The 22,434-nt window shown below is 38.5% G+C and overlaps 1 protein-coding gene across 1 annotated transcript; it reads left to right on the forward strand.

Annotated features, from left to right (window-relative positions):
* The first annotated feature begins 265 nt into the window (after positions 1-265).
* Positions 266-12,130, forward strand: slc25a10b (solute carrier family 25 member 10b). Its single transcript, XM_028017740.1, has 11 exons — positions 266-808; positions 3,717-3,836; positions 5,819-5,933; positions 6,070-6,118; positions 6,240-6,281; positions 6,355-6,398; positions 6,485-6,555; positions 6,990-7,082; positions 7,161-7,238; positions 7,779-7,835; positions 9,473-12,130. Exons 1-11 carry the CDS (start codon positions 719-721, stop codon positions 9,572-9,574), a joined length of 861 nt encoding a protein of 286 aa, XP_027873541.1. The 5' UTR covers positions 266-718; the 3' UTR covers positions 9,575-12,130.
* The last annotated feature ends 10,304 nt before the right edge of the window (positions 12,131-22,434 follow it).

Raw genomic sequence — 22,434 nt, forward strand, 5'->3', positions numbered from 1 at the left:
TCAAGTTAAATTTAACAAAATGAAACTATCAAAAACATTAGTATTTATTTTTTATGGACGCGGATTTCAACATTTAAAAGACGGACAGCGTTAATCTAGTTACACAGTAAAACCACATGCTCCCGCAAAGAAAGCTGAGCACTAAACACCACCGACCCCGTTTTTCAGTGTTACTGTCTGTTCTCCTGGGAACAGTTGTCCTCTTAAAGGGACAGTGTTCCCATACGTCACCCGCATCGCATCGGAGAGGGTGAGTGTCGCTTTAAAAGCACATGACAGCTAAAAGTGGGGAAACAGGAGTACACGAGCCTATTGTGTGCAGAAATTTTCTGCATTGTCACTCTACGTTGCTGACCTTCAGCGTTCAGCCTCCCCACCGAGCGGGTAGGCAGTTCCTCCGTCCGCACTGACAATTGGCTGGGCTCCTCTCTCTCTCTCCCTCAGTGTCACAGCTGCTTCCTGCCGCGCCGCGACATCGTAGCTCCAACGAGCTCTCGCGTGCACGCTGGTCTCGCGACGTGAAAGTCCCCGCTCTCCTTTATCGCTATGTTTGAAGATTAACGAGGCTGTCCCGTGGGTTACACTCGCTTGTTGTAGCGGCTGGAAGCTCCAGGTCCGAGCAGAGCCACGCACTTGCAGGCGGACGGAGGGCCGTGGCGAGCCGGGCGGAGGGAACCCAGCGCTGTGGAAGGAGGTCGGGAGAGGAGCCGGCGTTATCATGACTGAGAAACGGATGTCGCGGTGGTATTTCGGGGGGCTGGCCTCCTGCGGAGCCGCATGCTGCACCCATCCTCTGGATCTCGTCAAGGTGAGTGGCGCAGTAGTTCTCCCACGGAGCCGGGGGGTGAAGGAGAGTGCAGGCCGTAACACCAGGGCACAGCTGGCTCCAGCTGTTCTTGCACAAGTCGGCGTGTTTCACCAAACCTCACGTCTCGAAGGTTTCACACAGTGCCCTGCTGGACTAAAGAGATTACTGTAAACGTCCTGAGATCTTAAGTTGGCAGAATTTGTCTGTGTTAGGTAGCATGTTCAAAGTTGAATCTAGGTCATAGGTCAACCCAAAGTTTCCCAGACACAGTAGTCCTGTTAATCTATGCCTAAATCTTCTTTAATTTCTCTAGAGACTTTTGCACATGACTCAAATAAAGTTTGTGGCGCTCAGGAAATCATGTGTTGTGTAATTATACAGGGAGGAAAGGTAAAGACCAGCCTGCAGTTGAAGGGCTCTCTGAAAGGCATTTTGTTTGCCCTTACTTGTTATTTCAAGTGGCAAAGCTGGAAAGCAGGGTTTTACACACAAAGCACATGCTTCAGAAATGTAAATGTTCATTATTTTAAGAAAGAAGGAGAGCATGAAAACCGTTAGGAACTGTGTAATAGAAAATGTTAGGTTTATTTTTATTTTTGTTTTTAGGCACTAGAGGCCTTTATTTAGCAGTAACTGGACAGGGAATGGGGAGGAGAGAGAGCTCTACGACACACTACACTCAGCACGTGAATGTGTGTGTGACTGAATGGAGTGTGAAGTGCTTTCGGGTTCATGTGGACTTGATAAAGTTCTCTACAAGTACAGGTCATTTACCAACTGAGCCTCCCATCACTCAACATTTTAGTTGCTTTAAATCCAAAACTTATCAGAAACTTGGTAAAACTTCCTTCTAGTTGCTAGATGATGCCTAGTTTGGAGAGTGGGCTAAGACATTACTGCCCCTCCCCTACCTGCTGCTGTGTGCACTGCAGGTCAGCTGGCTGAGATGATGAAATTTATAACTTGCTGTTTTTGACACTGGATTACCATTAATTGCCTATTTATGAAAAGTCAGTACTGAACAGCTCTTATATCATTAGGAATGTATTTCTGCAAAGTGTTTTTCACGTTTAACTCTGGGATTAGTGTGAGACAGCTTTAATTCATCTTCATCAAATGTGAACGTCACTGCTGTGTTCTCAAGAGTTCAAGTAAAAATCTATGTAATAATCAAAATGTTCACAATCCAGTTTTAAGGCCAGTACAGTGTTCAATTTCAAGGTCAAGACTCTTAAAAGGCTTTTTATTTCATTCAGCCGGCTTTAACGGCTTGATTTCTAAGAGCGAATAACATTTTGTTGTGACAATTATTCTGACATCTAGTTAGTTTAAAGACATTATTCAGTGAAAACAGAATCAGGTCCCAGAATAGAGAAAAGTGCACTTTGCACTTTGCTGTAGTGTGCTATTTCCACATTGCTGAAAAGTTCAGTTACGGCAGTGCAAAGACCACATAGTCATGTTTGTTTTCATGCCAACATAGAACCCAATTTGGAAAATAAGCAAACAGGTTTGACCTCATCTGTTTTAGTTTTTAAAGTTACAAAGCGGTTTGCCAACAGCACAAACAGTAACATAAAACATTTATTAAGGATGGGACCAGTTCTGATGCTGTCTTGCTTTAAATTGTAACTTTCTCTTTTTTTTTTAATAAAATGGTTACAAAATAATCAAGTTGATTGATTTATTGAAAACGCTATCTAATTAATTTTCCTCCATAACTAAATTTCCCTCTCAAAATGTATCAATTTAACAGCTTGATTTGAGCCCTGATCGGATCTTACCGAATTAATCTTTATAGTTGTGACATTAACAGATTTTTCTCTAGTTGTGAAACCGAGAAAGAACTGGAGTTTTTTCAGAGATACTTTTTTTCAGTGGTTTCTTTAAATCAGATTCTCTTTATATTTCAGTTGAAATTAAGTGAAGTTGGTGATCAAGATATTGCTCAGTCATTCTGTACCTTCCTGCTTTTCCTGTTCTCCTTGCATGTTTTCAGTCTGGCCAGTGAAGCTTTAACAATCCAGGTGGCTTCAAATTACCTCCATAAAACTCTTTTTCAAAGAAAGACACAAGAAGAAGAAACTGAGTGCAGCACCATGTTAACCAAGATTTGCTTGTATGCTTTTGCAACAGAATCCGAATAACTTGCATTTGTTGGCTGAAAAACTAACAACAACTTATTGTTTCCTCTACTGCAACTTCACAGGGTGATGGATTATGCCAGGAGTCATATTTAATTTCCGAATTTGATCACTTAACTTTGGTCCAAAATCTGAAAACATTAGATTTGCAAAATCTCTGTTACCAACGTGGTTCTGTGGCCAATGTGTTTCCTCATTATTTTGTATCTTGAGACACTGTTGCAACATATTGTTCAGTAGATGTAACTAAATCAGCATCCGATTTAGGTTGTGAAGGTAGAGTTGGTGAGGAACTTTGAACTAGACAAGTTGGAGCTTGACTTCGAACTTAAAATGTCTGACTTGAAAATGTTCAGATACAAAAGAAGTGCTTGACAGAAGCTGCTGCAGTGATTTAAATGTTGAACCGAAACACACAAACCAGTTTATTGAGATCAGCAATGTGGGGAAAAAGCTCACAATGTTTCAGAAAGGTCATTGACCTTTAATCTGAGGTCGTCATCAAAACAAAGAACAAAGGTCATGTTTTGAAACCACTGAGGCCCTCTTCCAACAAGCAGAGATTGTTACAACACCTTATGAAGAACAACGTGGAAAATAAGATTTATCTTGGTGTTTTACCATTAAAAGAAAACAGCTGAATTAGGCTTTCAGATACCTTTGATCAATCTGTGCATTCCTCCTTTGGGTTCTGCATCTAAGCTCTAAATTGATGTGTGAGGTTTTAAGTTTTTCCAACATATGGCTCTCTCTTTTTTTCTCAGGTCCACCTGCAGACACAGCAGGAAGTGAAGAAGAGGATGGTTGGGATGGCTGTGCATGTGGTGAAGAATGACGGGGTACTGGCTCTCTACAGTGGCCTCTCCGCCTCCCTGTGTCGACAGGTAGATTTGTTTTAAGCTAAATTTAGTCAGAATCTGAAAAAACTATGTGCATGATAATCAACTTCAGCGTTGAAGAGTTTGTTCCTTAATTCACATCTACATATGTATTTGTTGAATCAGTCTGAGTGTGTAAAAAAGCCATTAGCAAAATAATAAATATAGCTACATTAACGAGGCAAAAAAAGTTGCAGTTTTTTTCCCCCAAACAAATCGTGTAAGTTGAGTAAAGCTGCTGCATACAGATATATGCAAAATGATGATTAATTAATTAATGCCAGCATATCATATTAAGTTTATTAACAAGAATAATAATGTTGTTGCCTATTTTACATCCCTTGCTTGTTAGTTTATGTCAGGAATAAACCCAGTCTTCTTGAATTTTTTTTTTTTTTTTCAGAATTTGTGCTCACTGTTTCTTTCCACCGATTTAAAATAAATCTTTATTGTCACAATAGAAAGAGCAAAAGGTCAGGGAGGAGACATTAGACCAGAGGCCAGCAGCAGGATGATGATGCAGGGTCTTCTCAGGTAAGGAGGGATTATAACTTGATGAGAAACGGAGAAGGAAAGGGAAAGTCCTGTACAGCAATTTCAACTTTTATTTTTATCGCAAGACCATGTAATGGTAATGAAAAGCTGCCACAAACCAGTAATTTTAGGCAGGAACAATCAGTGCTATGAAGGGATCATTTATTTGTACGGTTCTGAACGCACACAAGCACAAATCTTCAACAGTCACCAATAAAGTCGGCAATATAACAAACTGCTTTTCACAGCAAGTTTTTGCTGGGACTTTCTTTTTGGGGAGTTTAACCACACCAAAACTGAAACCAGTGTCTCAGAAACTGCTGATATACTTGGGTTTTCATTTATAACCATCACTCAAGTGCACCGGGGATAAGTTGAACAAGGGAGGTCATTCCCTCTTGTTCAGATCTTCTTGTTTGGGGCAGCAATGGTTTGGACAAAAATGCCTCGTTGAAGTCGGAGTACAATGGGCAGACTGGCTTGAGATGCTGGTTGAAAATGCCTTGAAATAGATGAGCTACAGCAGCAGAAAACCACACTGGGTGCCACTTTCATCAGCTAAGAGCAGGGAAATTCCCCGTGAAGTTCACACACCTAAATTTGATAGTGACAGATTTTAAAAGGTTTGCCTGGTTCAATGAGCCTTGATTTGAGCTGGGATATTCAGATGGTGGAGTCAGAAAAAACCTGAAAACATAGATCTATCCTGTCTTTTTTTAGGGTGCCTCTAGTTATGTTGCGCTGTTGTTTCAACGCTCCTCTTCAGAGATACTACTTTTATAGTCAGCTTATTTTGTACAAGTCAGATTAAATTTTGTTGCACTTTTAAATTAAATCTAAACATTTCTGCCACCACTGTGCCTCAGAATAACAGTGGAATAATTGCTACAAGTTGGACAAATACAGCAGAATTTATTCCGTTTTAAAATGCTTTTCTTATTTGTCAGAGACTACACAGCCCAACCCAGGTACAGTACTGACTTATCCAGTGGGGGTTACAGCGCCCCCTAGCGGCCTCCTGTCGCCTCCACTGAAGGAGACGTACTAGTTTGTTAGATGACATAACTTTATTAGGTTTGTCTGTATTGCTGCTCTATTATAATCTAACTTAGCAGATATGACTGATAAAAGCTGGAGCTTGTTCGGGTGCAGGTTTATCGTTGTTCTATTTAAAACGTAAAAAGTAGAATTTGTAATTTTCTTTTCTTTAAAATGAAAAAAATGAGAATTTAATGTACTAAAATGTAATTATCATGGTCATGTGTTAACCCAAGAACATGAATACAACGGTGTAAGCAACCGTGATGCTTCAATAACATGCAAACCTGCTTTGTATTGCTAAGATAATCTGTCTTCCTTCCAGATTTCTTGAGGTTGCATCGCTAGCTTACTTGGGCTCAGACTTCTTCGTTTGGAAAAAAAAAAGTGACTGAGCTGATGTTTCTGCTTTTCAGATTACCTACTCCCTCACCAGATTTGCCATCTATGAGACAGTCAGAGACATGATGGGTAACACTGGCAAGGGACCAATGCCTTTTTACCAGAAGGTCCTGCTGGGAGCATTTGGAGGTGCGCACACACACGCACACACACCCCAACGCACGCACACACACACACACACTCGTTCCTCATCTTTCACGCTGACCCAAATGTGCAGTTGCCGCCTGTGAAGGACTGTTTACCAACACGTTTTATCTGCCTCCAGGATTCACTGGTGGGTTTGTTGGGACTCCATCAGACTTGGTGAATGTCAGGTAAAGCTACATGACAGCATTCCCTTTAAACAAGAACATTTGTGTATACTTTGCTTATGAATTGTGGTATTAGCTGGAAAGATAAATTAGATCTGAAAAAAAGTTTTTCTTCCCCTTCTAGAATGCAAAATGACGTGAAGTTACCACCAGAACAGAGAAGAAAGTGAGTGTTAAACGATGCTCTGTACAGATTGGTGTTCATGTAATTTATCACTGTATTTGTGCTTTGCTTGCAGCTATAAACATGCTGTTGATGGACTCTACAGAGTCTTTAGAGAAGGTAAATGACAAGCACGAAATCAAGTTTTCACTTGATTGCATCATCTGGCATCGCAATCAAAGTCTGGTCTTTATTTTTTCATGCAGAGGGTGTAAGAAGGCTGTTCTCAGGAGTTTCCATGGCATCTGGCAGGGGGGCGCTGGTCACTGTGGGGCAGGCAAGTCGCATTAAAAATCAGATGTTAACGTTTTCACAAAATATTCTTCTAAGTGATTAACGATGGTTTCCTGCAGCTGAACAGTGATGCAGCAGAGACAGAAAGGTGTAGACTTTCTTTAAATATCAAAAGCTTCTTTTTTGTTTTGGATCAGACTAACTTATTCATGCTTTTTTGGAAAAAAAAAGATAAAATTCTGATCTAACAATCCTCCTAGAGGGCAGACAAAAAATCAATATTAAGAAACAATGGCTGCGCTGGAGATTTCGTCCTTTCGTATAATAAGCTGGCAATAAAACAAAATGCATGGACATTTGTATTTAAATGAGCCTCAAAGTGAAGGAGTGTTGAACAAACCTATTTTAAAATTAACATTTCCCAAATTGTTCATATATATATGTATATATAATTTTTTTTTAAATTTTTGTTTGCAGTTGGCGTGTTATGACCAGGCGAAGCAGCTGGTGTTGGGAACAGGCGTGATGGGAGACAATATACTCACACACTTCCTTTCCAGCTTCATAGCTGTAAGAATTGAGTTCTTCCACTGATTTAATGCAGTTTGCAGAGCTTCTTCTTAATCCCTTTTCTTTTTTCTTCTGCAGGGAGGCTGCGCTACGTTCTTGTGTCAACCTCTGGATGTGCTCAAAACCAGGTTGATGAATTCAAAAGGAGAGTACACAGTAAGTGAATCACTCTTTTATTCTGTTGTCTGCTTGTTCAGGTTTCAGTTTAAAAGTATTGGTAATTTTATTTATATAGCACATTTTCAGCAACAGGGCAATACAAAGTGCTTTACAGGAATTAAAAGGAAATACAAACAACATAACAAACCAAAGGAAAGAGCAAAAGAAGAAAAAGCTAATAATGTTGATCCAAAGTAAATAAACTAGACACTCCTATTCAGAGTTGGTAGATAAGTATAAGTTAGTATAGTCTGGTCTAATTCCTTTTCTGGTTTGGAAGAAGAGGAGTCTAAAATGTAGTTGCTAAGGCAGTTTTTCTGCATTCTTAGTTTGTTCTAATCCCTGTTCTCCCTGTTGCTAAATAAGTGTAAGTAAGTATTCTGTGGATTTTCTAAGTGTGCTCTAAATTTGTAAAAGTCATGAGTACTCCACACTGACAAGGTAATCATAAAAGCTAAATGTTCCTGTTCTGGAAGAATTTTTCTGGATTCTAAGTTAAACTCACTTTAATAATATTTCTCCCCCCCATGTCTGCAGGGAGTAATGCACTGCTTACGGGAAACAGCCAAACTGGGTCCACTGGCATTTTATAAGGTAAAAAAAATAGTCCTACACAATTTAGTCTCATTTATAGAAAGGTAGAAAATCACTCAGACCTGGATGATAGTGGCAATATTTGATGTAAATACATTATGAATCTCACTTTAGATGTGTTTTTTATAGCTACAAAGGTCAGCGTTTTGAAATGGTGGCTGTTTCATTTTTTCAGCAGCGTTGATATATAAGAAGGCTTCAAATTAGTCTTTTATTCTATTCATTGTGCTTTAATAAATTAGTCCTTTTATACAATTTTTAATCAGTGTATTAAAAAGTTGAACTGTGCAATGAGATTTAATTTTTCCACACTGATGCAGAAAAAGCTATTTTTTTGTGTAGATCTCAACCGTTTTCAGAATCTCCATATGTGAATTTCAGATGCATCTCAATCAATTAATTGTTAAATTAAAAGTAACTTATTTCACTAATTCAGTTCAAAAAGTGACATAAATTTTCTCAGAATACAAAACATTACGTCAGACCAATAAAGAAGAGTTTCATTATGCAGAAATGTTGGTCATCTGTAAAGTACTTTCATCCACTCTACAGCAGTGTTTCCTAAATCTTGTCCTCGAGGCTCACACTCCGCATGTTTCAGATGTTTCCCTGCTTTAACATACTCGAATTAGAGATGACTGCTGCTCAGGAAAGGCCTGTTAGTCAAACATCAATTGAGATCAGGTGTGCTGAAGCAGGGAAACATCTAAAACATGCACGGTGGTGTGCCTTGGACAACATTGCTCCACAGTATGTCCACTCAATAGTTCATCGGGATTTGGTTTGCTTGAATTACTGCTGAAATGCAATGTGACATGGAGGCATTCAGCCTGTGAAACAGCTTCTCTGTGTGGTTTAGGTTGAGATAATTAGGTGGCCATTGATACCACGGTCATTACAGCAGGTATAGATAGTTTAGGCAGTGTGAGCGGAAGCCAAATCCTGCTGGTGAATTAAATCAGTAACTCCATAAAGCTTGTCGTCAGGGGATAAAAGGAGCGTGACAGTTGTGGTCCACATCCTGGATTCTTGAAACACTGACTCTAGCTACAGTCCAAACATTACTGATCTTCTTCAAACTTTTTAAATGAATCCGTTCAAGGCTGTGGTTATCTTTATGCAGCCTTTTCTATGACACTTTATCCTTCCACTCAACTTTCTGTTAATATGCTCAACTACAGCCCTCTGAGAACATCCAGCTTCTTATGCAAAGCTGTTCCTTGTGGAGAAAGTTTGTGACTGTGTTCTGGACAACTACCAACTCCACTGATTTCCTAATGTGTTTGAGGCTTTAATATACCCATAACACACAATTTCTGTGTTAAAGATGCTTTTTTTTTACTGATCTTGTGTAATATTCTAATTCTTAGAGAAACTGAATTTTGGGTTTTATTTACTACAACCAAATTAATCAAAATTAAAAGAAAGAGAACATTCTGTGTAATAAATCTAAATGCAATGAGTGAATTTTTGAACACGTTCGCTACACCTGACTGTGTGTGTAAGTTATTGCTGGTTTTGCTGCTGTCATTTCACACTGAATGTTTACTCTGTTCTGTGTGCTGCAGTCAGTGTTGTTAGTTATTTCCACTATCAGATCAACGTGTAGAAATTAAAAACCTTGGATTTTGTTGCAGGGTCTTGTCCCAGCCGGGATCCGCTTGGTTCCCCATACAGTTCTCACCTTTGTTTTCCTGGAGCAACTCAAGAAGTACTTCGGCATTCGCATCATCTCCTGAGCCGCTCCTTGGCTCCGTCTCCGCCAATCATGTCCTCCTTCTTCATCCTACTCCTCATTATTCACAAGGAAAGAAGGGAAGGGGGGACTTGAACAGTTTGTCATGGTGCTTTCCCTCTCATTTTTTCTCTACCTCCATCCCACAAGTGGATTTACACGACTGGTATCGAAAACCAACAGTTCTGGTCGTTCTTTTGGTCTTTTACATCAGAAATGGGGGAAAAAAACAGGTTCAGAGCTGCTGGATTGAGGTTAATAACATCAATAGAATGTTAATCAAGTGTCAGAGATTACTGTTATTGTTTAATCATGATGTAGTTGTGGAAACTGAGTTCAGATCGTATGTGTTTAACATTACATGTTGGTCGCAGGCAAAATTTTGACTTCAGCTAATTCCAAATCACGTGCTGTTTATTAATCTGACCTAAAACCTAATCTATTAGTTGTTTGTGATAATTTCAGAAGTGACATAAAGTGAGGAATAACTGCAAACTGTAGTTGTTTACAGTTCTCTAAAGCAATTTTGATTTTATCAACAGAGCACAACATCATCCAGAAGTTGTAAACGAACACAGCATAGTTTTATCAGTACCCATCTGACCAATCTATAATGGATTTACAAAGCCATAAATCTTAAGACGCCCGTTTATATCCACTCTGCAATCAGTGAGCAAACAGCGGTGTTGATAAAAGGAGTTCAATATAAATTATTTTTTTCTTTTTGTTTCTTTCTCATTAATATTTTTACAAAATGAAAACACTGGCTGGTTAAACTGTAATTAATTTCTTTCCGTTGCTTCCTTAATTCATTCCACTGTCACATTTCACACCACGTCTAAAAACGGAGAGGACCAAGTTTGTTTGGATCACTTTTTACACAGAGCGAGTTAAAAGAAAACTGAGGTTTTCTCCACATGTAGCCAGGTCTTTTTAAAAACAAATATCTTCACCACATTGTTTAAAAAAAACTAATATTGTGCACACGGGATTGGTTTTTAGAAAAGTTCTCAACCACATCACCTTGCACAAAGCTGCCGCTGGCCGTCGTTTTAAACATGTCAAACCCATAGGGGGCAGTGTAGCACAAAGCTAAAACCTTTGTCAGCCAATCAGATTGCTTCAAAACAACCACAACGTCCTATTGGGAATTAAACAGGCGCCAGGAAGTTGAAATACGTTTAAATAGAGTACTAGATTATAAAGTTAAGCAAACATAAGTCAATGTTGATTGGGAATAGTCTCAAACAAATTATACTGTGGATTTATTGTCGCATTATTCGTCCACCTTGGTTGGAGTTCATAAATAATTGTTTTTGGTGATATTAAACTGAGTTTTCCTGTGGATGAAAGACCAAAAGGTATATTTTTTTTACCCCAGATATCTGACTACATGTGGACTAGGCCTGAAATGCATAAAGACATCTGATAATATACAAAAAATATTTTCTCTAAGACCCTAACAGCATTCTTTGTCTATTCTTAGCATACTGTTTAAAGGGGCAGTGTTGCATAAAATCAACATTTTTCAGCATTACACTGGGTTATAATAACATTCACTCGTCAAAAACAAACCTGGCGTGCTGCCTTGATTCTTCCATGTATGATAGAGAAATCTTTGAATCTCCCACGGCAACCATTTCAGGGTGCAAAGCGCTTTCTCTCGCAGAATGTTGCCTTTTACATGCAGCTCCTCTCTGGAGCTGCAGTTTCCAGTCGAGCCTCTGCCTCACAGAGCCCCCCACCTCCATGACTCTCTGAGTCAGCTCCTTCAGACTAGCCAGCAGCAATTAGCAAACACTTGGTAGAACTGCACAGCATCTGCTGAGCTCATTATACAAACTACTTTACAGAGCAGTGCTCCTATGAACAATGTTAAAGGCTTAATAGAGGAACATCGTGATGACTTGCTAAAGGCAGAGTGTCAGAAAGAGCAGGAGCTTCTTAAAGAGACAAAGCACAATTTTAATGCGTTATATTGCAAAGTCGAATTAAGTGATTCTCGATATATATAGAGCATTTTTGTAACAACTAAAGGTAACGTAGTTACTTGATTGTGCTATAAAGTGGCACTATGTGCCTGTAAAATACATAATACTGCCCCTTTAAACGGCAGCTCTTTTTCAGTCTGCAATATTGGTTTTAAAATGCACTTTATTTAAAACTTGATATAACACTGACTGACCTGCTTAAGGGATGACATTTAAGATTCAAAATATTCAAACTGAAAATGTGGATGAATCCAGTTGGAAATATTTTTCTGTCTCTTTCACTCATCAGGTATAAGATGTAAAGAATATCTGCCCTCTGTAGCCGTGCCTGCGCAAGTCTTGCTGCCTTATAGTATCTGTCCTGTAGGGGGCAGTGTTGTTACATGTGAATTGTCCTGATTTATGCACCCGAGAGGTTTCCTATCTTCATCTCAGGATGAAACCTGTGTCATCTACTGTATTTACATTCACTGAAGTGAAACTGTTGGGACAGTTATGGGTCAGTAAGTTTTAATATTGTAGATCTTTCACTAATAAATTTGAGAATTAAAGGACTAATTGAAACTGTGTCTTCAGATTTTTACTGTAGTCTTTTGGGGATTTTATTTGAGTGTCTCTAAATCAAACCAGCTTTTCTTTATCTAAATAAATCTAAGAAGTTAATAAGTCAGCTGCTGACCCTTTGGGGTGGTAAGTGATTCATTTTAAGAGTTTCAGCTTCTCACCGCTACAAGGTCGCGCAGCACAGCTGGCTGCAGTTGTGAATCAGCCTTCACCTTCAGGGTTCTGGTCTCGGCAGAGCCAGGGCGCGATTTAATGTCCACACATCTACCGTCTTGATCTCAGGCCTTACTTCCCAGACTCGTGGCCTCTCCGTGGGCATGAGGCAGTTAATTGGTGACGTTCATGAGCAATGATTAATGAAATCTGGGGAGCATTCTGCTCTTCGGCCAAGATGAACATAATCAACCCATCCGTTATGATTTTAATACATCATATTAGTGACTGTGACCTTTCACCTCCATCATCTTCTGTCACCTCTGTGGCTAAATGTGGTAATGGTGGAGAAACTACTTACCATTAAAGGAAAACTGTTCGTCCTCCGTCATTGGTGGCCATGCTAACTAGCTTTAGCATTCATGGCGGACTGTGCTGTAGTGTAGCAGAAAGCATGGAGGAGGTTGTGAGCAGCACATACACAAGCTTGATTTTTTTTCACACATTATCTGTATTATTGTCTGTATTATATTGTCACAAAATAGTGACAGTTCTAACAAATATATATATAAAAACTTTATTTTTAAAATAAGTTACATATTACAGCTTTAATGTTTCCCAGAAATTAAGTCAGGTATGTTCATAAAGGTCTGCAGATTTACTTACATAAATTTCAACCTTGCAGTTGTTAAGGAAATAAAATTAAAGATTTTTTTTTTCCTTAAATTGATACTTTTTATATTTTATTATATTTAAAAGTATGTCTGAGATACAGTACATTTTGCTTTGACTAAAAAATTATTTTCAATCTAAAACTGCTGGTGGAGAGAAAAATTTAAGGTTGAATTTTTATTTTCTGACTTTATCAATTTCAATACTCATCTGCAATAATTGCAAAAACGAGTTCTCTTGTATTTCCAATTTTGAAGATTACTTAATAAAAATTCTTAGATACAGATCCACTTACAAATGTAATATTTCTTTAAAACTGGCTTTCATTTGTTTTATGTAAAAAAAACCTAAAAACATTTGTTTATTTTTCTTCAAGAATAAAAGAGTATATGAGGAGTGTAGTGAAGCAATGTTTGCATTAATGATCCAGTGAGAGACTCAGCTACCTCGTTAGAGATGAATTCATTTTTTCGGTTTTATCCATCTTTACCGACGGTAGCAATAATAGCAGATGTATTGTTTTGTTCTCCTCTATATGCTTCCTTTACTTTTATTTTTCTGGCAGCTGACATGCAGTTTAACATCTCAATATTTTGCTCATTTCTATTGATTATCTTCTAAGCTTTGGATGTAATATAACAATCAACTTAATACAAAACTCAACTCCAAACTCAATCACACAAACTCAGACAGGCGCACGACGTTTCGTCCAACAGAGATGTCGTTTACGAATAAATGCATTTCATTCAAAGCCTGAAGGAAAACCCGGAAATACAATATTCCATCATGTCACAAATACATTTGCTTATTGAGAGAAGTGGATTAAAAGTGCTAGCTGATCTATATATTATATCACTTTAACATAAAATCAAACATTTTATCATTGCTACGACGTTTGCTGACGTCTGTTCTTATGAATCTCCTTAGCATGTCATCCATCACTTTGGAAAAAGGAAAAACCTCAGGGAGAAAACTCGGGCAGTGGGTGGATTTCAGAATAAATGTTGTTGCCCGTAGGAAAACATCAAAACGCTGGATCGAGCCTCAACTCAGGGTGTGAGTCAAATATGAAACTGAAACCTGGTGAGAACATTTAGAAAGATAATGTTGTAAAGGAAGCTATTTTTGTGCGTTCGTCGTTTTCTGCAGATGTGTGACTCCCCATCGATACAGGATATATCATTCTATGAACTCTTGCTTTGTTGCTTTAGTACAAAAAATACCAGGAACGAAAATCAAAATAAAATTTTATGGAAAGCCGTTGAGTAATATTTCTGAAGGTTTTGCCGTAGGAAAAGTTAATTGATTCATGACATGCATTGTAAATGAATTCATGAAGCAAATGTTTATTAATCAGCTGAAAATCCCTCCTGCGTTCTGTACATTTGTTTCTTTCATGACAAGTCCCACAGATTTATGAATTTTACATGCCACCCTGGTTCATAAATCATTTTCACATGTCTTTTCAGGCACACCAATTGTGTCTGTGGGCAAACAATCTGTGCTGTAAATCATTTCAAAAATATTTTTCCCTTTGACTTTGGCATTTGTAGAGTAATATGTAGTCTGCCTTTCACTGACCTGCATCTGAGAAACACTGGCACCATTTTGTTCCTCTTACTGGTGGGGAAGCTCTGTTAATGGTTGCTATTGATCTTTTGCTAAAAAAAAAAAAAAACTGATTACAACCCTATGATTTTGGAAGTAGTGGGTAAAAAAGACGCTGCTGTTCTATGTTCCCGAAAGCAGCTAGCTGTGCTGCAAAAAACAAACAAGCAGAGATATGTTGGACTCTATTTCTTTGCTTCTGAAAAAGTGCAATTTATTTTGCCCCTGATTCATGTTTTTCCAGGAAATGTTCAGCGGACGGGCTGCTGTGCTCACATCAGTCCGCTGTTTGACATGTCGATGTACCAACACACACTCCAACAGAGCTACAATAAAGCACAGATTTTGCTAATATTTAGTATGCTGGAAAAGAAAACTTATTTTATTTTAGATGTGGAAATACATAGTTAGGAGTAACTCTCTACAGAGATGCGTTAAAGTAGGAACAACAGCAGAAAGAGCAAAACATGAAAAAAAAAAAAAAATCAAATGCCAAAAGTAGGAAAGTCTGGTGAGATGAAGGATAATTCGTTTCAGAAAATGGGCTGTGACAAAACCCAGCTATCTAAAATATCCATAATAAAAATTACCTGGGTTTATTTGCATGAGCTAAAGAATCCAAGCGGCTGGAGCTCAGTGGTGACACTGTGAACCTTTCTACCGCTACAACTTTCATTTTCCCTTACAAAGGATGATGGGAGCAACAAAAAAAGAAGTGATAATATTTTTTACCTGTTTAAGTTGGGAATTATCTGATTGCTTATTGGAAAATTCACTGAGTAATGAGAGTAGCTGTAAAATTTGAAGGCTAAATCCTTTGTTTTGTTTGGTTTAACGCTGCAGAAGGTAACTTTTTTTTACACATTTAATGAAACTGTTACTATGTCCTGACAGTATGACATGAGACAGAATATAAAAAAAAACAAGAAAATAATGTTTTTTTACTTCCTTTAATGGAAGTAAAAATGTGTGGGAATAACTGAATTGATAAAAAAAAAAGAAGCTATCATTAGGGTTTCTACAAATGCAGCCGGTCCCACACACATTCACTCATTGGCCTTTTCTTTCCTTGACAATCTCTATTATACACACCCACCCCCACACACACAAGCGCACAATATCTCATCATCTTGCCTAAGGACACCTCGACATGTGGACTGAAAACACGACAGTTCTGCTTTGTGGTTCCACAGAAACCCACATTCCTACACGCAGCAGCAGGAGAACAAAATATTGGAAATTACTTTTCATTTTTATGTTAACCCAGAACTGATGGTTCATATCGTTCACAAATCCAGTTTATCCACGTTTTAGAGTGCTAAACCCTGGAGTCAATTTAAAATATATTCTTTTTTTTCTTTTTGCAGATTTGCTGCTCTGGAAACAGGCGAGTCAATAAACAAGGGTCATTAGTCATCCCTTTGGGCTCTGGCAGTAACATGCCTTCTGGCAGATTCAGTTACTAGCTGACAGCTTTAAGCAGCAGCGTTCCCACCTGGCAGTAAAACCCGAGACACATCCTGTGGCCAAAGAATGTTTTCTCTGCCCAAATAAATGCAAACCACGCCACAGAAGCACCTATTAAATAGCTGAACAACGACAAGTTCTCTCAAACTTTTATGAAATCACAAATTTGTTATTGTATATCAGCCAGACACTGGCGAAGATGAAGTCACACACTTTGGAGTTCCTCATAAAAATCTTTATGAATTTAGTTGCGCAGCTTACAGATTAAATATTTGACTTTATTTAACTTCACTGTTAAACTCTCAAACCCACCATGTTTTTTTGACTGCTTGCATGAAGAGTGTTTTCAAAGTGATGCGTGAAGGCCAACACACAACAGAGAAACAAATGTCGCCCCGGATCCTTGAGTTAATCTGGTAGAAATATTCCCAACAAACCAGGATGTGTTCTTTATTTGCAGTATTTCAATCTATTAAAAGACTGATTTGATAAATTAATGCTGTCCATGGATCGATACACCAGAGGGTACTGATGTTATGGGGGAGTGCCTCCAGATTTTCATGGGCCTCACTGATTATCCAAGGCTGACACATAAAAACCAAAATCATTGCAGAATTTCAGGATTTTTATTAAGTCTTCACCTGAATTGACGATTTTTTTGTTTGTTTGGGCTTTGGAGGCAGTGATGGATATCCAAAAGTGAAGAGTCATCAAAGATATAAAATGAATAATGAACAAATAGTTACAACTTACCAAAATTTGCTACACGAACAATCTCTCTTCTACATATTGAAATATAAAGCAATGATTTAAGCAATCATTTTGGATTACCGAAATGATTTCCATTTTCCAAATGCCAGAAACATGAATGGTTTGACATTTTCATTACTTACTTCAAAGTCAGAAGTTTACATACTCTAACTTTGCCATACGTTCAAACAATCTGTGTTAGGGATGATCGCACACTCATATAAATTATGCCTTTTTCTATCCCTTTTCTTGTGTTTTGAGCTACTTGTTTGTGTTGATTTATTGTTAATCATAGTTTCAGTATTCCCATTGTTACTGTGCCTACTTGTATTGCTTTAATTGCTCTGTCACTCGCCAATTATCCTCAGCTCCTAAGACTTTCTCCCCTCATACCTTTTATTGATTCTGTTGATTGGACTCACCTGTTCCTGGTCTCCACCAATCACCTTTCAGTTTTAATTACTCCTTTTCACATCTTCCCTACCGGTCCCTTTGTTTTTTTGCTGCATTGATAAGTCAGGTCTCTGCTTTTCCACTGGGTTTCACTTTGAGAAGATTTTGAAATGATTTATCATTAAAATGTTTGGGGGTGGAAAAAGGGAGTTTGCTAGAATCCTTTGTGTGTTGCAGACTCATACCTGTGTTAAAACTTGTGTATCTTAATCTTCTTTGCTAAATATCAAAAGTCTCAATATAAATATTCATTTTATAGCTGCGGACAAAACGAAGAACAAAAAACTAAGCCATATGCGCTCTGGAGCAATAAACACCATGATTGCCTCACTCGTTCAGCAGTCAGGCAGTACTTCCTAAATGCTGAGATACACGAATGTTACACATGAGACTGTTAAGAGTAACGGAGCAATAGGACCAGAAAAAAATACTTAGCAGAAATAACCACAATTGGGACTGGAGGATCTTTATACTTCATTTCTCTCTGCATGACTATGCATCTCAATACAAGTTGGAAACTTTCTGCGGGAAAACATTCTCTCCTGCAGCTGAATGTGGTGCAAACATGGGGCCAGATGCAGAATGCTGGCATTTGTTGTTCGTGTTCAACGAGTGAGGTATGAGGATACTAAAGCAATAATGAACAGAGTCTCTCCTAACTAGGGATTTTTAGGAAATGCATCATTATTTTGTGCTGATGAAGCTCCTGTTTACCCAGAGTGGTAATGCTCTGTGCTTTGTCCCCATCAAAACCACTGACAAGTGCTTTGAGACAAGAATGATCTGTTTGGCATCTGAACATGTGCCTGAATAGCAGTTGATGTGATGGAGGTTTGGGAGAGTGGGTGGGGATGGTTTGAAGTGATGAAGAGAAGACAAAAAAAACCTGCAAATGTATTTCATTGTGGGTGGACTTAATAGTTTATTTGTGGGCATTTAGTTGCTGAAAAGGCTGTTTGGAAAACGTTGCTGTCAAATGGTTACGAACTTGAGCTGACAGCGAAATGATCTGTGTTTGTACACCCATAACATCTTGATGGTGTTTCTGACTCCACTGCGCGTTACTGTTTTCTCCACAATACCTGCCAACAGTTCAGGACTGAGTAACGAGAGATGTGTTGGGAAAACTTTGGACTCGGATGTTACTTGAAAAAGTTGTTTTGCGGAACAAGAAGATGTTAGAAGTTGTTTGTATGGATGGTTTGAATAAGCATTGATGGTAAAAATGGGGCTGCACAGTGGCGCAGTTGGTAGAGCTGTTGCCTTGCTGCTAGAAGGTCCTGGGTTCGATTCCCAACCCGGGGTCTTTCTGCATGGAGTTTGCATGCTCTCCCTGTGCACGCGTGGGTTCTCTCCGGGTTCTCCGGCTTCCTCCCATAGTCCAAAAACATGAGTGTCGACCACAACTCATTTGCCCGCTCGCGTTCCCACAATCCTGCCCACGTTTTCCCTTGTGAGCAACACACTGCCAATGGAGACACACCCAAATTGGCTAGAACTGAACCAGACATCAACCAGCTAGAGTGACACTTTACAATGGAGAATGGGTACTTTGCTTTAGAAATAAATGATGCACAGTCTAAGGTTGGCCAGCACCATTGGTTTATGAGCGGTTACTCCTAACCTGTGCAGCTGGGAAGTTTACTTAAAACATGACACCTGTTTTAGTTTTCCACTAAAGACATCTTGATAAATGCAGGAATTTGATTCGTGGGAAATCCAATGTATGTGATATTTGTGCTCTCTTCAGAACGACCCAGCTCTGTTGCTCCACAGGATCAATAGCGCTTTATTCTTAGCCCGCTCAGGTCAACAAGGCAGACCTACAGAGGTGGATATTATTTACAATAATAAGCATGCCAGTTTAATTACTTCCTCAGTCTATGCAATGCTGCCCCATCAGGGTCAGACTCATCACTCCTACCTTTGCAAATAACACATGAACACAATGACTGCAGTTCATTTGAAGGCCAGACGGACCTTTTAGTGGACTCTTTTCTAAAAGCTGCATTTACAACACGTAAATCTTTAAACCACAAGTGTCCATGGTGAAGAAAATAATTCATTATTTTTTCGTCATTAATACATTTAATAGTATAAAAAGCCTTTGCTGACTCGTATGATTCAAAGTCACATTTTAGAGGCCAATCGTGTGCATTTATAATCAGCTCCACTGAACGCTTGAACATCAAAGCCATTATTCACTGCATATGTGTGCATTATTTTCGAGCAGCTGTGCATTAGCAAACGCCGAGCAGAGGCTGTAAAAGGTTTATTAGCTTTGAACAGAGTGTTTCTTGCATTCATACAAATTCATTCCATTTCTAAATAGCAGAAAGAGGAAAAAAGAGCAAAATATTAACAACTGATAGTTGTGGGGTCAGAAACACTAAACTTTAAAACCACTTTAATTTGTTGCACCTTTAGGAACTCGCAGTTAAAGGCAACCTTGGACCACAACATATGGAGGAAAATCTGCTATTTAACACTAAGAGCAACTACTTGGCCACAGTGGCAAGAAAACATCTAGTAGGAAGAATTCTCCAGCAGATGTGTTGTTGTTGTTGTTGTTGTTGACCTTGCCCTGAAAAATCTGCTTTAAAGGTATAAAAATGTGTGACTGGTTAATGAGGCTCTTTTATTTTTTAATTTTAAAATGTTTTGCTCGATACAAACAACTGATCCAGTCTCAAGATTTCTCCCCGCATTGTCTGAAACACGCTGATCTGGATACTATTTTAAATACTACAAAATACAATAAATCTGCAGATGTCCTGCAGGAGTTTGTGCAACGTGATTGTTAACAATTTATCACATGTGATGTTTTTTTAATCGCTCTTTGATATTTTGTTTCCTTGTGCTTTTGGGACTCGTTAAGTCATTGTTTGTGATGAGTCCTGAAAGACACTTGACAATATAAAAAACTCACTGAAAGTATTTTCACATATTCATGAATAAAAGCATTACCCCACAGAGAGATATGGCATAAAAAATGATAACTGCCTGAGGTATGTACAAAGCAAGAAAAAAAACACATCAGCCTTAGTCATACTGTTATGTGCTTTTGCCATCAGCTTAATGTATTTATATATAAAATGTATTGCCCATATTTGTGCTTCTACACTAAAACCCTCTCTGTCTAATATGCTCCAATCAGCCTGTCTGACTATTCTCCACAGAAATGTTTTGTTCTGAAGTTTGTTGGAAATTCAAATGAATGCAAAAAAATGACGAAGTCAAGGTAAAGAAAAGAAATTAATTTAGAAATTTATTGGAAAACACAATAAAGTCAAGGCGTAAATTCACAACGCCCACGTCCTCTGCCGGGTTCCAAGCACCAACATTTTTATTCATTCACATGAAATAAAACTTTCTAATCGCAGCCTTTTCTTTGTGTGAGTCTCTATGGGTTGAACTACCTACAGGGGGGTGTAATTTTATACAGGAAATGTGCTTAAATGCAGAAAAGGCTGAAGTTGGTTTGATTAAATACACTAACACGTTTTCTCTGTCTTTTTTATGAGAAATTATTAGAAATCAATACAAAAGGACTCAGGTTTTAACTGGAGAACATTTTGCATGATTGTCTAAATCCTTATAGAGCTTCACATCATGCCATAGATATGGATTAGCCTGACGCATAGAAAAAGCAGAAGTGGGAAATGTTTTCTTTGGTACATCCATAAAGAACACCGTAACAATTTTATCTGCTGTTTGTGAAAACAGCAGAAAGGAGCTATGTGTAAATAAATATAGTCTATATTGCCAAATGTACTGGGTCTCATACCTAAACAACAAACCCTGTTACAGTATCCCATTTTAGTTTGGTGTTGGCCCATGATATGCAACTGCTACACTTTCAACTCATCTGATCAGACACTGAGGTTGGAAGAGAAGACCTAACTCACAGTATTCACTGTAATGTATTTACATTTGTCTGTTGGACTGACAAAGAGACATGATTTGTCACTCCAGAAAAGAATGTCGTCCAACACGTACTATTCAGATAGTATGTGTTTTGCGCCACTTTATTTGACACATAATGTCAGAAACACTGAAATGTAATCATTTGGAGGAGTGATGCAATACTGCTGACTTTATAGAATACGTTCGAAGGTATTTGATGCCAAATGATTCCATTTGATCTTGTTAGATTTTATAGGTTTAAAGAGTTGAATATCTTTTTATATGGTTTATTCTTTCACTGCGTTGAGTGTTGCAATAATAGAAGGAGCCCCATATCTGAATATTTGACCTCCACAGTGGTTTAAATTGTCCAGGGGCTCAAGCTGTAATGATGCGAATGTGGAGGGGATGTTTCTGTAATGGGCTGGTTACCCTTGTCGCCTCAAGAGAAAAGTGAATTTGAAAACTACGTGAATGATTTGCTGTGGCTTCAGTTGCCATATCTTAATCAAACTTTTCACCCACTGCTGGTACTTTCTGGTTAACGTCTTTAAAAGCGTTTCCCACTACCGTTATTAAAACACTCCAAAAAATATATATATATATAAAAAATACAACAACCCATAAACATTTATAAGTGTGGATTTATATGTAGATGCACACATATAATGCCCATGAAAATATTGATTTGTTACCAAGCAAAGATGCAGCTGAAGCTGTGCAGGGTTAGAGGCCATGCATATATTAAACTGCATATTTCAGGAAGACCTGCGACACGACAAAGCAACAACTGAACTGCAGCTGGTCACCATCGAACTGGAGATCAGATCTCACCAGAGAACGCTGAGTCAGACCTCACATCATTGTCTTCCTCATTACATCTCCAGGTTGGTACAGAAAAAAAAAAAGAATCTGACAGCATCTGAAAGCTTTTGGCCATTCGTATTCAACGCCGGTAGCAAGCGTAGTGACAACAACGGACACTCTTCTCCGGCTCAAGGTTTCGCTGCGTCACCAGCCAGTGTCTTTCCATGAAGATAATCAGAGTGCTGAGTAAAGCGTTTATGTTGATGTCTGAGCAGGAGAATGAGCTTTGCTTTTAACTTTCCAATTCTATCAATGAAGTGTCCGTATGTATATGTCAGGACTCTGGGTTTTTTGGGTTTGGTTTTGCTTTTTCATTTCAATTATCAAAATCCCCAGCAGATCCTCTTAGCTTCCCTGTGCCATCTTCTCCCCGCCCCTCAGCCAGCTCCTGTGCCAAGTACTCACACCTGCAATCAGTCATCTCATCTAGCTA

Source organism: Xiphophorus couchianus, chromosome 5, assembly GCF_001444195.1.
Source record: "Xiphophorus couchianus chromosome 5, X_couchianus-1.0, whole genome shotgun sequence".
NCBI classification, from domain to species: Eukaryota; Metazoa; Chordata; class Actinopteri; order Cyprinodontiformes; family Poeciliidae; genus Xiphophorus; species Xiphophorus couchianus.

Coding starts and splice junctions, on each gene's coding strand:
- slc25a10b (XM_028017740.1), top strand. CDS start 719: ATGACTGAGAAACGGATGTCGCGGTGGTATTTCGGGGGGCTGGCCTCC. Junction 3,837..5,818: donor CCGCCTCCCTGTGTCGACAG/GTAGATTTGTTT, acceptor TCTGCTTTTCAG/ATTACCTACTCCCTCACCAG. Junction 6,119..6,239: donor TCAGACTTGGTGAATGTCAG/GTAAAGCTACAT, acceptor TTCCCCTTCTAG/AATGCAAAATGACGTGAAGT.